This window comes from Pundamilia nyererei, unplaced genomic scaffold, assembly GCF_000239375.1.
Source record: "Pundamilia nyererei isolate P.nyererei 1_Seehausen unplaced genomic scaffold, PunNye1.0 scaffold00233, whole genome shotgun sequence".
Lineage (NCBI taxonomy): Eukaryota > Metazoa > Chordata > Actinopteri > Cichliformes > Cichlidae > Pundamilia > Pundamilia nyererei.
Genome location: NW_005187634.1, coordinates 357084 through 373953, shown reverse-complemented (window position 1 = coordinate 373953; position 16870 = coordinate 357084). Strand labels below are relative to the sequence as shown.

General features: G+C 41.4%; 1 protein-coding gene across 3 annotated transcripts in view; it reads right to left on the bottom strand.

Moving 5' to 3' along the window:
• The window catches only part of unc13c (unc-13 homolog C (C. elegans)), a 114889-nt gene extending 102460 nt beyond the window's left edge, over nucleotides 1-12429 (bottom strand). For all 3 annotated transcript variants that reach the window (XM_005748893.1, XM_005748894.1, XM_005748895.1), the window contains exons 1-2: nucleotides 11936-12429; nucleotides 1860-6139 (exon numbers count right to left, since the gene is read on the bottom strand). In XM_005748893.1, the coding sequence (XP_005748950.1) occupies nucleotides 1860-5940 (4081 nt within the window). In that variant the 5' untranslated portion in view covers nucleotides 5941-6139; nucleotides 11936-12429. The remainder of the gene's footprint in view (nucleotides 1-1859; nucleotides 6140-11935) is intronic.
• Between the last annotated feature and the right edge of the window lie 4441 nt (nucleotides 12430-16870).

The following is a 16870-nucleotide window of genomic DNA, read 5'->3' as shown; positions in this document are numbered from 1 at the left end:
TTTTGTTTTTGTTTTTTTTATCAATTTGAAATCATGCTTTTTATTTGTTTTTGTTTTTAATGTCTCTGTAAAGCACTTTGAATCACCTTGTTGTTGAATTGTGCTATATAAATAAACTTGCCTTGCCCAGAACCAGGCCTCTAACTGATTTATCAAAGATGGAAAAAGAATCAAAAAGCCAGTGGAAAGTGAGGATAGTCTGTCACACTTGCCTAGAGCTCGCTGTATGCCTCACCTCACACCTATGAGATTCAGCAATAAGGAGTGACTCAGTAAGTCAGTCACTCAGTTCAAGTCTTAATTCTTTTTGCCTGGTAGCCATAAAAAGGCAATGTGTAAAACTAAAGCTGCAGAGTCATAGCCAGTAAATGTTTCATTAAGTTTGCATTGGCCTGTTATAAGATTACCTGTTTATGTTAGAAGTGATGTATAAAGCATAGACCCATATACTGCGCCAGGAGGGGAATCTCCGGTTAATCTATTTTAATTTGAACTGAATTTACATTTATGAACACATCTGTCACACAGCCAGCATTAAGGAGTAGCCTGTATTACTGAACTAAAATTGCCCGCCATCACTACAACCGTTACGTATGTGGGTCAAAAGCTTTTTGATTTTAAGTAAGCATGGAAATTCCCTTACGTCTTATTTCACTCCAACTGGAAGACTGTTCCATCAATGAATCTATCCAAATTTTAAGTGGGATGCCATAGACCTACAGAATTCTGAATAAATACTACTGTGGTGAATCAAAGGTATACAACAACAATACAATTACTGGTATAATGTATAATGGTTTTATTTATGATTGAAAATATTGTAGTGCATTTAATAGCTTCTCATTGGTTAAAAAAAAAAAGAAAAGAAAAGAAAAAGAAGCAAATAAAAGCTTTATGTTTACACTTGTTTGAACTCTCTGCCACCACAATGTCATTAAATAGCAGTGCAGTCATGCTTTTTTTCAAATGATGGTATGTTTAGGAGGTCACCAACAGAATTCTATGTTCCTAAAAAGTCTGGTAATAAATAACAACCCACCAGAAATAAAATACTATCCCTTAAGCCACAGCTGTCTGCATGAGAATCCAGTGCTGTGCCATGGGAATTCAAAGTCATTGCCACCCATAACACTGCCATCCACCACCTAACAGATTCACTGCCTTCAGTTTTTCACCACAACATAAATAACTAATTCAAACACATTTGCCAAATGTATCAAAGTCTGAGGCTCATGCAAGAGTCGCATTATTACAATACCTAATTTCAAGTCAGGGGCTTGGTTGCACTGTGTAAATCATATACATGCATTTATTTACATTCACTGCAATTCAGGCTTCCACCAAAGACTTTCTTGATGTTTAAAAATAAGAATTCATGCTATTTTTGCTGTTCATTAACTGAAAACAAACGGGTATATTACTTCTTCCCATACTCCTTGTTGTTTCCCTCATTGTTTCCTGGGATTTGTTTTTTATCCATCCATTCACTTGCACTTATCCTTATCAGGATTCCGTGGGGACTGGAGCCCATCTCAGCTTTTATATTTTATAATTTATTTATTTTTTATATTTACCTTTTTTTTGTTGGTTATAACATTTGGTACTATAGCTGTAACCACATTTACAGTAACTTTGTTGCTGTATTCATTAATGCACAATCACCTGACACTTGACTGCTGTACTTGATGTTCACTTACTGTTTGCTTCTTTACTGACAAATTTTGGGGAGCACATAAATGTAGATTTTGTCTATTTTGTTAGTAATTCATACAACACATGTAAGACCTGCCATGTAAAAAAAAAAGTGGAACAAAATTCAGATAACACTGTGACAAATGATAGGAAGAAAAGTATCATACCCCCTGCAAGGATCTGCTGCTCCAGTTCGGCCATCTGTTTCCTGTAGGCCCTCAGCGCTGCCTCCTTAAATGTGGGCCGAATACGTTTTTTAGGTGGAGCCTCTATTGGTTTTTCTTCTGGAAGATTTTTGTTTTCATCCTCTTGCTTTTGTTCAACTTTTTCTGCCACCTCTGCAACCTCTTCAGTTATTTCTGCCACCTCTTCCAGCTCCTCATCACCTTCTTCCATCTCCTCTGTCAGATCATTTCCCTCTGTCTCATCTGGTTCTTCTACATCTACATATTCTACCATGGCATCATATTCAGCAGTGTCCTCAGTCAGTTGGTTTTCATAATCCTCGCTGTACTCTTCATCATACTGCTCATCCAAACTACAGTCATACTCCAGAACACATGTTTCTTTACTTGCTTCATTGTCACCTGGGGCTTCCAACTCTTGCGAGGCTTCCAAATCCTGAGAGGCATCAATGTCTGGAGTGGCTTCAATGTCTTCAGACACATTATAGTCCTGAGAAGTCTCACACTCCTGAACAGGTTCATCAGGCTCCTCTGTCTCAGAAGTATTAGTTCTGTTCTCCAGGTTAGCTAGCACTTGCTCCATTACTTCAACATAGTGGGTCTCACTGTCCACGGGTTGTTCCTCGGCTTCTGTTTTATCCTCCTCTGCTTTAAGGAAGGCGGGCTCTTTCTGGATATCTGAGTCAACTGTAGTACTAGAATTATTGGTAGTGGAACCAGATAGTGTGCGGAATCGCCCCATAAATGAAGACGAGGTGTTTGAGGTCTCCTCAGGTGGCGCAGCAGGGGTAGTTTGAGACCCAGATTTCCATACAACCTCAAGAGCTGACTTAGCTCTCTGTAAGGTAGAACCAAAGCCAAATCCAAAAGACTTTTCACTGAGATCTATGCTGAGCCTACTGCTCCAAGACTTGGGAACTTCCTCAACCTTCTCTGTTCGAATCTCACTCTGGCTACGGTACATAGATGAAGACTTACTCTGGGGCTGGTGAAAGCTATGATTAACATCCAGTTCGGGGAATTTTTCTTTAGGAATTGTTTTGGGGATATCTTTAGAGACTTCTTTAGAGGCTACTATTGGTGCTACTTTAGGAGCTTCTCCTGGGGCTGGTTTAGGGGTTTCTTTGGGGGTCACTTTAGGGCTCTCTTTTGGGACTACTTTTGGGGACTCTTTAGCTGGAGTCCCCAAAATTTCTTTAGTTGGTATTTTAGCAGTTTCCTTAGGTGCTACTTTATGCACCTCTTTGGGGGCCTCTTTTGGGGAAGGTTTTGAAGCTTCTTTGGTAACTTCTTTAGGAGTAATTTTCAGACCTTCTTTGGGTACAACTTGTGGAAGTTCTTTAGCAATAACTTTAGGGGATTCCTTAGGAGATTCCTTAGGGGACTCTTTAGGAGTCGAGACAGGGGTCAAGACAGGGGTGTCGATTGGGGTTATTTTAGGGCTCTCTTTAGGGGACTCTTTAGGACTTTCTTTAGGAGTCAACATGGGGCTATCTTTCGTGGTCACTTTAGAAGTGACTTTAACAATCTCACTAGGACGTGCCTGAGATGCCACTTTAGATACCTCTTTGACTGTGGGCTTTGTTGTGTCTTTAGGAGTGAGTTTAGGACTGTCTTTAGAGATAGCTTGAGAGGATTCCTTAGCTGCTGTCTTTGAAATCTCTTTAGGCAACTCTTTAGGAGCTGCTTTAGAGGTCACTTTAGGTAAAACCTTAGCAGATACCTTAGGACTTTCCTTTAGCAATATTTTTGAGTTGTCCTCTTTTGTAGCCACTTTAGTTTGTTTATGTGTCACTTTAGCAGTGGCTTTAGGGGAATCTTTGGGGGAAGATGCTACTTTCGTGCTTTCTTTTGAAATAATCTTACATGGTTCCTTAGATTGACGAGCAGATGACTTGACATGCTCACGTTCCGTGATAGGAGGAATAATGTGGGTCGTTATTGGTGGTAGGGAAGATTCCCTGTCAAGCATCATAAATTCCTCATCTCCTTCAAACTGTAAATCAACTTCCTGACATTTAGTGATGTTCTCTGGAAAACCAGGAATTGTTGATGGGTCAAATGGACTGCTAACCTCTATGGAGGCTTCTAAGCCAGAGTCAGCACCCTGCTCCAAATGATGCCAGTCTTTCCACGGTGATAGATCACCTTGCAGAGAAAGCTGAGAGCCACTGTAGTGACTTCTATCCCTTGACATACAGACAAGTCCATTGCTAACTCCGCTGTCAATAGTTTCCGTAGTCTCGACCTCATTATGTTCATAAGCTTGATTATCGTGGCTAAGAGCGTGACTGGGGCTAGCATACCAGGAAGAAGCCATGTCTTCCTGTTTCCTTTGCCACAGTTCCTGATCTGAGGAGGACAGCAGGGAGCAGCCATTTGCCCGTGTAAAGTACTGACTCTCTGAAAAGTCTTCTGAGTATGACTGGCAAAGTTTTGAGCAGTCAGACTCAGAGCGGCTGAGTTTTGGAGTGGAGTAGTCACTCTGGGAAAGCCAACCAGGGGTCAGATCAGAATAGTAAGCCTTTGCATGCTTTTCTGGATCATAGTAAGGGTCATCAGCATAGTGAACTGTGCCTGAGTAGCCAGCCTCATCTCCTGACCGGGTATGATCATGGGACCGCCTCTTCTCTGATTTGCTCTTGTGAACAGGCTTTGAAATCACCATTGCATATTTATTTCTGCTTAATTCATCCAGTTCTTTGTCACTGTCCATTGAGTCCCAGTCATCACTCTCCACGACTTTATCCTTTCCTGAGATCTTTATATCCATGCTTTCATAAGTTTGAGAGGATGACAGTTTATCTTTTCTCTCTTTTCCATCATGAGTTAAGCTATCAGTAGACACGGTAATGCCAGTTCCCTTAAGTTTATAGCACTTTTTTAAGACTACATCTCTATCTTGGGGTGTTGCAAAAATAACAATAATAGGGCGGGGTTTAGCATTAGAACATTCTCTTTGTTGCCCTAATCTATGAGCGAGTTCAATTTTAATTGTTTTATGAGGGTCAACAAAACCCATTTTGTCTTTTATTATTTTATAAATTAGACTCTCTGTTTTCTCTGACTTTTCTTCAGGAACATTGAGGAATCGCAAGGTGGAATTATTGGCCTGGTGACTAATTTGTTTTATGTAGTCATGGATATCGCGAGTTTCCCTTCTTGATTGGACAAATCCAGAGCGAAGCTGTTCAATCTCACTCTGAACTACTTCCACACTGCTGGAGATCTCATCAATTGAACTTTTAAGGGCATTGACATGGCCACGAAGCTCAGATAGTTCTGTCTCTATCTGGCTGATCCCCTGTAGCTCCTTAAAGATCATTTCCATTACATCCTGTGTTTGACTGATGCAACCTGTTGAGGATGAGCCAGGCTCAAGGGTTGAGCTCTTTTGTTGCCGTCCAGCACGGTCCAAGGATTTGCTCCGAATGCCTAGAGTTTTCCTCCAATTGCTCACCTCGGAGTCTGAGGAGACACATTCCTGGCTCTTTTTCCATTTTCTTAACTTGCGTAGAGCTCCCAACCTAAGTGTGTGTAGACTGGAGCGCTCCCCTCTTTCACCTTCAGAGCTACCATCCGAGGGAGCCAAACTGATGAGGCTCTTCCTGTTTCGTCTTACTGGCATAGTGTGCGATTTATGCTCATCCAGTCTCCGGATGGGTTTTGTGTCACTCAAGGAGTCAGAGTAACTACTGTCAATCGAAAGAACCTCGGGAAAGATGCTTTCATTATTATTCAAAAAAAGAGAACTTTTTGGGAGTCCATTTGCTATAGCTACACGATAACTGAAAGTGGGTGACAGAGATGAACAGTCGTTTTTTCCGTCGTCTTCCTCGAGCGAAATGTTACGTGCTGAAGAGCATTTGGAAATCTTTTTAACGGTAGTCTTCAGTGTGGTAGAGAGAGTTAGATTGTGTACTTGCAAATCAGTGGTCAATTTAGGCTCTTTATTTTCACTTCTCTCTTTCTTCTTTATTGGTTTTGCCAATTTCTTTGTAAACATTCCTTTGCAAATCTTTTCAATGTAGGCTGATATAGTTTTGATTAGGGCAGAAACCATGGATGGCAATCCTGTGGACTTTTTTTTATCATCTAATGAAAGGAGAAGTTGGCTGGGAATACAGCGTCAGTGAGCCAAGCACAATCAACCTGTGCTTGACAGTAGGAGTCCTGCTCACAATCACTAAAACCACAGCCCATGCAGAGAGTCACTAATACTTTTGAATCCAGTGGCCTTCCTCCAGAAAAGGACCATCTCTCTGTAAGACAAAGAAAGAATATTTGTTTTACAATTGGGTCGCAAATTCCTAAGATATACATAAATACAGCAGAACCCTACTTTTTTTTAAATCTTTTGATCTTTAACATTTGTAAAGCCAAATTTTCTCCTCTGAACTGTCTTCATTCACCAATTAAATAACTGCTTAAGTAAACACTAAAACAAAGGACAATTTGCGTCTATATTTAAATTTCTGCATTAACAACAACTAACTTTAAACACATTGTTTTGCTGATAATTCAACAGAGCACCTAGTCACCCATTCTATATGGATGTCACCTTAAATCACAAACTAGACTTCCTGACAAATCAAATGAGAAAGAGACAGGGAGCACCAAAATAAATTGTATTTCAAAAAAAAAATCATACTTAAACTATCCATGACAAATAATTTAAAAATCTTTTATCTTGTGAAATGGCTAAAATTTGATGAGAACACAAATTTCCTTAATTTAATTGGAATGGTCTGATACATGAGTTAACTATATGGAAGTAGTACTACTGGAAGGTAGGTGAAGTGAATAACAATGATCATCCTATTATAATGTGACATTATAACATTCCTGGGAAACAGTTGGTGTTTACATTTATGTAAATGTTACGTCACCTTCCCCAGCATGACAAACCACCCAGCCACACTGAAGAAACTGCTTAGGAATGGCTCAAGGACTGCACAAAGTGGACAGCTCATTCAATTCCCATTAAAGAAAGCAACAGTACAAGTTCAAAGATCTGTTTCCAACATCCAGACACCACAGAACACCCCCAGGACTTGTGTTCACGTTGTGATGGATCAGAGATGTTTTGACCAAATGAGGGAGGCGTACTCAAGTGATATTAAAATGTACTGGCTTATAAACAGTCATTTTAGGCTCATGGATAAAGAGGCCCCTTGAATCATGCTTGATAGCGTTAAACCTTCAATTGCTTGGAGTGGGTATGAGAGGTATGTATTTTCCATATAGCGAAGCTGGTCAACTGATTCAAAAGAGAGATGTTTGTTGTGCTGAGGACCTGACAGCTGCTACACATTAGTTCTGGGGTTTAGAGCTTGATGTGTCTACAGTCTCATGACCACAGAGACATGCTCACTTTAAATGAGCTGTGAAACACAGCATCTCAGTTAGCTTTTACTGCTTGCCTCAGAAGAAAGATCAGACATTAGCAAATAGAACTGAAATGTGATGCCAGCATGTACATTTTTCTGCTACTACTGTATAAAGTAAGGAGTCCAGCAGTTTGGCTCTTTGTCTATACATAATTCTGAAAATGTCTTGCAGTGGAACCAGTCTTAATAGGTCACCAGATACTCAATTAACTAGTTAATTTTAAAAAAAAGTATGATATCATTGAAATTATGATTTATCTTTCAAAAATTGTCCTGATGTATTCGCAAATCATTAAGCTTTTAAAAAAATCTTTACCAACTGTCAAAACTCTTACAGGTATGGAATGGCAAAATGTTAAGGTAAAAAAGAACTACAATATACTGGTATACTGGGAGGTTCATGACTCAGCTCTTTTAAAATGGCATACAGCCAAGAGCAGCCTTTTGAAACCAATGGTTCATGACCTAAAACTGTCCCCAACAAATGAATCACAGCAGATAATGATTTAATATGTTCCGAGATTGCCTGAAATACTTTCATGATCAGTGATCTTCTGAATTTTAAACTTATAACTGTATGATAAGAGGGGCAATTGAGTTGTGAACAAAGCAAAGTCTCACACAGTCTTAAAGAAAATTGTGAATGAAAGTGAATTTCCAACATGTCTCTAAATGAATGAAAGTGAATGAGTGCACCGCAGTGCAAGATCTTGCAACACTAGCAAGATCAAGTGTTGATGATGGTGCTAAGTTTCCAATCTGGTGCCATTAAACTACTGAATAAGACCAACATAACAAGAGCTTGTTATTCAAAAAGTGCATTTCTATATTTCAAAGTGCACAGAAAAATAGGTGGCTCATTTACACATTCTTGAAGAAGGGTCTGAGTTACAGACACCCCTTCTCTCCTATTTAATTGCCTCCTAAATGTAGAGAATATTGGATAACCCAAACAAAGGTTCAGTAAACCTGAGAAACCACTGTACTTTACTAATGCATATGTTTCAGCCAGACAAAAATTAACACTTAAAACTAACTAGGACAGGGAAAATAATATTATACTGTCACATGGGGTGGTAGAATATTACTGGAAAGCATGTTTTTTTCTTATTGAGTGAATTATTTCAAATCAGGACGCAGAGATACATCCCCAAATGATTACAAATTACTTTTTATAAATAAATGTTTATTTTTTACACACTTGAATAGCACAATATAATGAGCAAAATTAAATGTTTGCATGAAAGAAGAGTAAGATGGAAATGATGAGTGGAATGTGAGGAAATAAAAGGAAGGGAATGTGCTGAATGATTGAATTAGACATTTGCATGCCAGAAGCTACAATATAAGAATTATATTTTTGATTATGAAAAAATTGGAGGATTATGATCTATAGTGATAAAAACTGCAAACGTGTCTTTCCCAGAGCAAATCATTCCTTAGAATTAACACTGGCATCAAACCTTTCAGTTTCCTTTGATGTTATGTATAGCTGACATACAGTTTTTTTGGCTTTTTTTTTCTTTTCTTTTTTTTGATTGGCACAAAGGTTTTTGAGGATCTGAAGCAGGATTAGATTTTTTTTATGGTTGTTGAGATAAAGCAGTTCTTGCACATCTCTTATGTTACCCCAATGAGTAACCAGCCCTGGGTCTTCTAAAGATTTCACTGTAATTCAGTCTGATCAAACAAACTTTTGCTGAATTTGTCAAAGACGTGCAGGCGATACACACCTAGCAGGGAAGGCTGTCCCTGCACAGGCAGGACTGCAGATACGGGGTGCTAATAAGTGCAGATATTTTACTGTGCTGTTGTCAGTGTTAGACAGAGACAAATTTCAAGCTATCCAGACATAGTACAGCTATAGTCCATAGTCCATTTCCATAGTACAGTTAAAAAATTCTACTTTTGAAGTACTTCTCATTGCTACTCAAACATAGATTATGCTTCAAGGAGGAAGGTTTTGCATAGCATATAAAAAGCGACCTTTTCAGTCGTTATACTGAAAACTGTCAAACAGACAGCCTAATTTCTAAATCACATCACAAAAATGTTTTTGTGTAAGCTTTCTGAATGATTCAACCATAATAATACATTATCACGCAACCATCTACACAAAACATACCTAAAAATGACTGCTGGTTAACTTAAACCAATTACCTCAATGCATTCTTGATGCACATTTTTGTAATGCACTTAATGAACCAAATTGAGCTGCAGCCACAATCCTGGATGAAATATGGCATCTAGGATATGTTACTGTTTACTGTAGCAAACACTGGACCATCACTTACATAAAGCACTGTACTGCAGTGTGGCTGCACTTGGTCTGGACACTTCACACTAAAAGAATACTAGTGTTTAATGAGTGTTGATCACCAATTAGGGAGCTGCCTTTGTGTAAACAGAGCCAACATCCTGACATGTGCATGTTAAGGTTTGACAAATGAAGCATTCGCCCTTTTCCAGAGCTAGACTTGATGTGCAAATAACTTGCTAATGCCCACGAGGTATCGCTTGTATCGTCCCATTAGAGCGTAATGATGCAAGAATAAAGAAAAAAAAAGGATGAGAGACAACTAAATTACCTCATCCTACTTACACGTGTTCCACTAATTTCAATTCTTTAAGCAGACTCATATTGTGTCTGTTTAACCAGGTTTTTACATATTCAAATACTGTACTGTAATTTATTTGTCTCTACATTTTGGACCTCAAGCTTAACCTATTCTTCTGCATTAAATCTATGCACAGTCTACAATGTAACACTGAAACACTAGTTGGTCGCTGAGTTTCTCTATTCGAGTTGATCAAATCAATTTGAAAAACGGAAGTTAAAACATAAGGAGCCGTAAATTTGTACGACGCTACAATGATCCCCAATGGGTCAATCACAGTCATTGCAGGCTGTGTTAATGTGACATATGGTCACATTTCTAGCGAAGTGCACGTCAGGTTGCACGATAGGGTTTCAATAAGTTATGATGTCATGACGTACCTTTGGTGTAGCGTTAAGACAGATGTATAAATCCCCCTTTAGTCTCATTTTTGAATAGGGATGGGAATCAAGAAGTTCAATTCCTTGGAATTGCTGGTCTGCTTGGAATTGTTGATCTGCTTGCCTATTTCAGTTTGTGTACTGGAATTGTTATATCATTACATAATGTAACATAGTCTTGTTTTATATAACTGAAATGTTTGATACAATTATTTTTGTTTTGTCTGTCTTTAAAAAGTGGGTCATATAATTATCAAATATAGTTCTCGACCCTTGAGCGAGGCACTGAGACTCAAACTACTCCAATGGAGTGTCTTTTTCATCAACTACTTCAGCATATTTTAAAAATAACTAATTTCTTAATGAACTTGCTTAGTCAGAGATCACTAGCTCCTGTAACAAACAAAATTGGGGTATTCCCATAGTCCAGATTTACAGCCCCTCCCATTTGTGAGTCAGACTAGAGAAACCTCCAGAGAAAGGGGAGTACCTCAGCCACACCCACTCCCTATGCTCTGAGGCATTCCTACCCCAAGCCCAGCATTACTATCCAGGGACCTATTTCCCCCATTTTTCCAAATGCATTTGATCAGCAGAGCACTCTAAAACACTCCATTTCTCACAGTCTGTACAATCTCTGCCACTCTCTTTTAATAAAAGTGAGTGCCAGTTAGAGGCATGCTAACCTATTTCTCACAATAGTACAACTGCTCCTCTTCTGATGTAAACTCGGCTATACCAATTTAAGGTTATTATGCTGCAACCAATTACTACTACACACTGGTGTGTTGTTTAGTCCCTTAAGCTTTTGGTTGACACTGAGGGATATTTTGTGCAAACCTTCAGAATGGGCTCCACATAAATGAGAGATGCTCATGTGTTACGTCATGTCTTCAGACTCATGATTATGGATTATGGTTGAGTGTGGATTAGTGCACATGTGGATGTGTACATCCCTGTGCGCATATGTGTGCAGCCATGTATGCACACACACACATGTGTGCATGCATGCCTCTGTGCATGATTGCTTTCAAGCACACATTTGCTGCTATGTGAGTAGAGCGAAGTACACTAGTGGGGGGGCTGAGCGTGTGAGGGTGTGTGCATCCTCAAATCATTTTGCCCTCACGCCCATCCTCAGCTACATTCCGCCTCCTTTCTTCTAACCTGTGTAGTCTATTTCCCAACAGTGAAATATCTGCCCGCAGCCCTAGGAAACCAGCCAACATCACAACAGATTGTCTCCACTCATAAATCAAAATATTATCATTTCTTTGGCTGGCATGACGGGATCCAGTCTCATCGCGTTTGCTCAGTGTGAAACAACAGCATTGCTCACATGCGTTCCTGTTGTGCAGAACAACATGGGGAAAGGTGAGAATGAGAGCAATGGGACGTTTGTAGAATCGACATTGTTTGAATCAGAAACAACAATACGATTGACAGTATCATCAACACCTTGCATTTTATTTTATTTTTCACCTATTTACATCAAGATGATGCCATCTATTCGCATAATTCTCAAATAACGTTTCATCAGTCCACTGACAGGGCCACTGAGGGAGGGGAGGCAAGCAACAAGAAGATCCAGGATGAAGTCAAACAGTCAAGATTCCCACGCCATGCAAACACGTCTCGAGCGCCTGACAGGACTTCGCCGCTGTACATACCTGGTTGTGTCAAATCCCCGTGTAGGACGCCAGCGATAGTGTGCAAAACGAGCCGTGTGGAGCCGATTCCCCAGTTTCAGCGAATGGTCGGAGCGAGGAGAGAGCAGCGATGCTGGGGAGGGAGGGAGGGAGGGAGGGAGAAGAGAGAGTGGCTCGGTGCGCAGCTGCCTGCTAATACCAGAGCTCACAGCATCTCTCTGCGTCCGTCAGACACCACAGCCCAGAGTCGCGCCTCCGTGAAGAAACGTGCACACACCTCTGCTCCATGCCACCGACTGTACCCCCTCTTTCGCTCCTTCGTCGTGGGTTTTATTTGTTCCAGGAATGACACACAAGCGCGCACGCGCGCTCACACAACCACACACAAGATCGTGCCCGTAGCCTGTTTCACTGCACGGGGTGTCTAGTCCAAAATGGGATGCAGGCGGGTGGCGGTGACGCTGATGGGGAGACAGACAGCGCTGCTGCTGTTGCTCCTGGCTGCCGAGACTGAAGCTCTGCTCCCCGGCTGGAGAATACCCATCCCTCCCTTATACAAAACTCTCTCTCTCTCTCTTTTACTCACTCCCTCTCTCTCTCTTTGTGTGTGCGTGTTTGTGCTCACTGAGCCCGGTTGAGAGAATTGAGCCGACATTCAGACACACGGACGCAAGATACCCCCAAACACACACTCAGGCTTACGAGAGATGCCTTGAGTGTGATGGAAGGAAGGAAGGAAGGAAGGAAGGAAGGAAGGAAGAAAGAAGAAGGGGGGAGGGGGGGAGGGTAGAGCCCCGGTGTGTGTGATTCGTGGTTGCTATTTGCCTGATGATATGATCACTGGACATGCTGAACAAGAAACATCAGAATGATGTAATATCATAATGAACCAGGAGCAACACAGACACACGGTGGGACCCATGTTATTGTAGGCTACGGGAGTACTGCTTTAATTCTTCGTCAAGATCCGCGCGAATGTGTGGTGCGCGCGAGCTCTTCTGTGTTTGTGCACGGCTTTATGGGCATGCCTGAGGGGCACTAAGAGCGCACTTTCATCTCTTCCTTTCACACACACACGTTTATGGTCAGGGCCAACCTCAAGTTACAGAAGACCATATCCATCTCTCACACACACACACATTCAGAAATATGCTCACACATCATCTAATTGCATCTCTCAGTGGAATTGTCGTCATGCATGATTGCTCACAGGCGTTGTAGATTTATCATAGCCACTGTGGTATATTAAAACACCACCACTGTTGTGAATTGCACTTAGAATGATCTCACAACAGTGAAAAGGAATGGAAATGCACCTAAACCCGCGAACAAAATAGTAGGGCGATTATGCCACATGTTTTAATTTGTCCTTGTGTGACATTTTGCTAATTGTGGCTTTAATTTCATGTTGAAGAGGACAAATTAAGACGGACACTGTGCAAAGAAAACATTGCAGGTAGCGTGTCACATGATAGTCCACATCATTTCACTGACTCCCCCTGCCTTGGCAGTGATTAGGCATTCAAATAAAAGCCATCTCTCTCCCTCTCATTTCGCTGCTCTCCTCCTCTCTGCGTGCCTCCCTCTGTCAGTCTTGCTCTCCTCTCTCAGCCGAGATGTGTGTCATGCGCTCCTCCAACAGCCACTAATTATCTGGCCTTCTAGCTAAATCGCATTCCATTCCACTATCTCTCTCTCTCACACACACTGTCACATGGGAGTGTGGCACAGGATGTAAGCATGGAGATGTGTGTGGCTGTGTGCGCAAGCGTGTGCGGTTAGAGGTGGTGGTTGGGGAGAGAAGGAGTGCAGTACCCCTCCTCCTGTGTATGGCTCCCGATCGCCTCCTGCCGGTAACGAAAACAACTGCAACTGAGAACCTCATCTGTTTCTGAGCCAGTCTGACCCAACTGATCACCGCTAATTACTGCAGCACATTTGTTTTCAGAGAAAGATAGCAGAGCAAATGCTGATTTATTTTAGCATTTGACATGGTTCACTTTAAGTCTAATGTGATCTAATGCTCGAGTAAATGGACAAATTAGTTCTTTCTCTTTGTGATTCATTCATCTTATACAGTTGCTTCCACAGTTAATGCCACAGACTGTATATTGGTAAATGGACTGGTTCTAATAAAGCACTTTTCTAGTCTACTTGAGCATTCAAAGTGCTTTATACAACATGCCTGTCTGGAAACCAGTCTTTGAACTCTAAGATGAAGCCAGAGTACCCACTGGAAACCCAAGCAGCACAGGGACAACATGCATATTCTACATAGAAAGGCTCCAGCCTCGATTTAAAACAAAACCTTCTTGCTGTGAGATGACAGTACTTAGCACTACACCACAATGTTGCCCTACATAATGAGTTGACAGTGAAAGATCAACCTTCAAGTGTCACCAACCAGAATGTCTGTGAAGGTTCTCAGTCATCCAGGTCATCGTAGTCAAAGGAGCTTGCAAAGAAAAGCGTCTGGACTTCTTTAAGTTGCTTGAATGATTCTCTATAAATACAGTCACAGTTGCTGATAATAAAATATGATGAAAAAAAGTCCAAAGGCCAAATTCGAAGCTTTAAAAACAGTAGCACAAACACAGAACATCATGCAGATTATACAGTGGCTTGCAAAAGTATTCGGCCCCCTTGAACTTTTCCACATTTTGTCACATTACAGCCACAAACATGAATCAATTTTATTGGAATTCCACGTGAAAGACCAATACAAAGTGGTGCACACGTGAGAAGTGGAACGATCATACATGATTACAAACATTTTTTACAAATAAATAACTGCACAGTGGGGTGTGCGTAATTATTCAGCCCCCTTTGGTCTGAGTGCAGTCAGTTGCCCATAGACATTGCCTGATGAGTGCTAATGACTAAATATAGTGCACCTGTGTGTAATCTAATGTCAGTACAAATACAGCTGCTCTGTGACGGCCTCAGAGGTTGTCTAAGAGAATATTGGGAGCAACAACACCATGAAGTCCAAAGAACACACCAGACAGGTCAGGGATAAAGTTATTGAGAAATTTAAAGCAGACTTAGGCTACAAAAAGATTTCCCAAGCCCTGAACATCCCGAGGAGCACTGTTCAAGCGATCATTCAGAAATGGAAGGAGTATGGCACAACTGTAAACCTCCCAAGACAAAGCCATCCACCTAAACTCACAGGCCGAACAAAGAGAGCGCTGATCAGAAATGCAGCCAAGAGGCCCATGGTGACTCTGGACAAGCTGCAGAGATCTACAGCTCAGGTGGGGGAATCTGTCCATAGGACAACTATTAGTTGTGCACTGCACAAAGTTGGCCTTTATGGAAGAGTGGCAAGAAGAAAGCCATTGTTAACAGAAAACCATAAGAAGTCCCGTTTGCAGTTTGCCACAAGCCATGTGGGGGACACGGCAAACATGTGGAAGAAGGTGCTCTGGTCAGATGAGACCAAAATGGAACTTTTTGGCCAAAATGCAAAACACTATGTGTGGTGGAAAACTAACACTGCACATCACTCTGAACACACCATCCCCACTGTCAAATATGGTGGTGGCAGCATCATGCTCTGGGGGTGCTTCTCTTCAGCAGGGACAGGGAAGCTGGTCAGAGTTGAGGGGAGCCAAATACAGGGCAATCTTGGAAGAAAACCTCTAGGAGTCTGCAAAAGATTTGAGACTGGGGTGGAGGTTCACCTTCCAGAAGGACAATGACCCTAAACATAAAGCCAGGGCAACAATGGAATGGTTTAAAACAAAACATATCCATGTGTTAGAATGGCCCAGTCAAAGTCCAGATCTAAATCCAATCGAGAATCTGTGGCAAGATCTGAAAACTGCTGTTTACAAACGCTGTCCATCTAATCTGACTGAGCTGGAGCTGTTTTGCAAACAAGAATGGGCAAGAATTTCAGTCGCTAGATGTGCAAAGCTGGTAGAGACATACCCTAAAAGACTGGCAGCTGTAATTGCAGCAAAAGGTGGTTCTACAAAGTATTGACACAGGGGGCTGAATAATTACGCACACCCCACTTTGCAGTTATTTATTTGTGAAAAATGTTTGGAATCATGTATGATTTTTGTTCCACTTCTCACGTGTACACCACTTTGTATTGGTCTTTCACGTGGAATTACAATAAAATTGATTCATGTTTGTGGCTGCAGTGTTGGGGAGTAACGGAATACATGTACCGCCGTTACAAAATATGAGTAACTGTATTCCGTTACAGGTACCGTTTAAAAAGGTGGTATTTAGAATACAGTTATTTTGTTGGAATAAATGGATTACACGGCTGTACTTTCCTGTTTCATATTGTGGCGGGTCAGGACTGTTTGGGTTTTATTTGACAGCTATACGTTCTGTAGTTCCAGGCGGCAGCGTTGCGGTTGCCATGGTTACAGGGTGACGCTCTCGCTCTGCGGTTTCCTGGGTGAGAGAGGCCTTTTTGTAGTTGTTGTTGTTGTGCTAAGGCAGAATGCTACAGGTATAGCTCTAAAGAATGTAGCCTCATGGGCGGTGTAGTCCGTGCTGCAGGGAGAATGGACTGCCATACCCGTTATGTGTCTGTGAGCGCGAGGTGGGAGAAAAAGGAGAGTCGAAAAGTATGAGTTGTCATCAAGCAAAAACGGGAGCTGGAAGCATGTAAATATAATAATAACCACTGCAGCCAAGAAGAGTGCCTGACGAGCCCAGTTGTAAGTAAGCTATTAAAACTCGACTGTACGCTTTGTTCGTGTTTTCCTCCGAAACAATAAGTTCCGTTGGAGCAACCTTTCAACACCTCTGTCTCTGGCAAGCAGAGTAAAGCTATTTTTCGGCTATGAGCCCGACACAGAACGGTATTAGTCAGAGGTCCCTTTACTACGGTTCGGAGCCGCGGACCTTCAGTAATAGTAATAAATCACATTCATGTAGTTGTAAAAAGCATGATAATATTGTTGCGGGTCAGGGCTGTTCGGGGTTCTG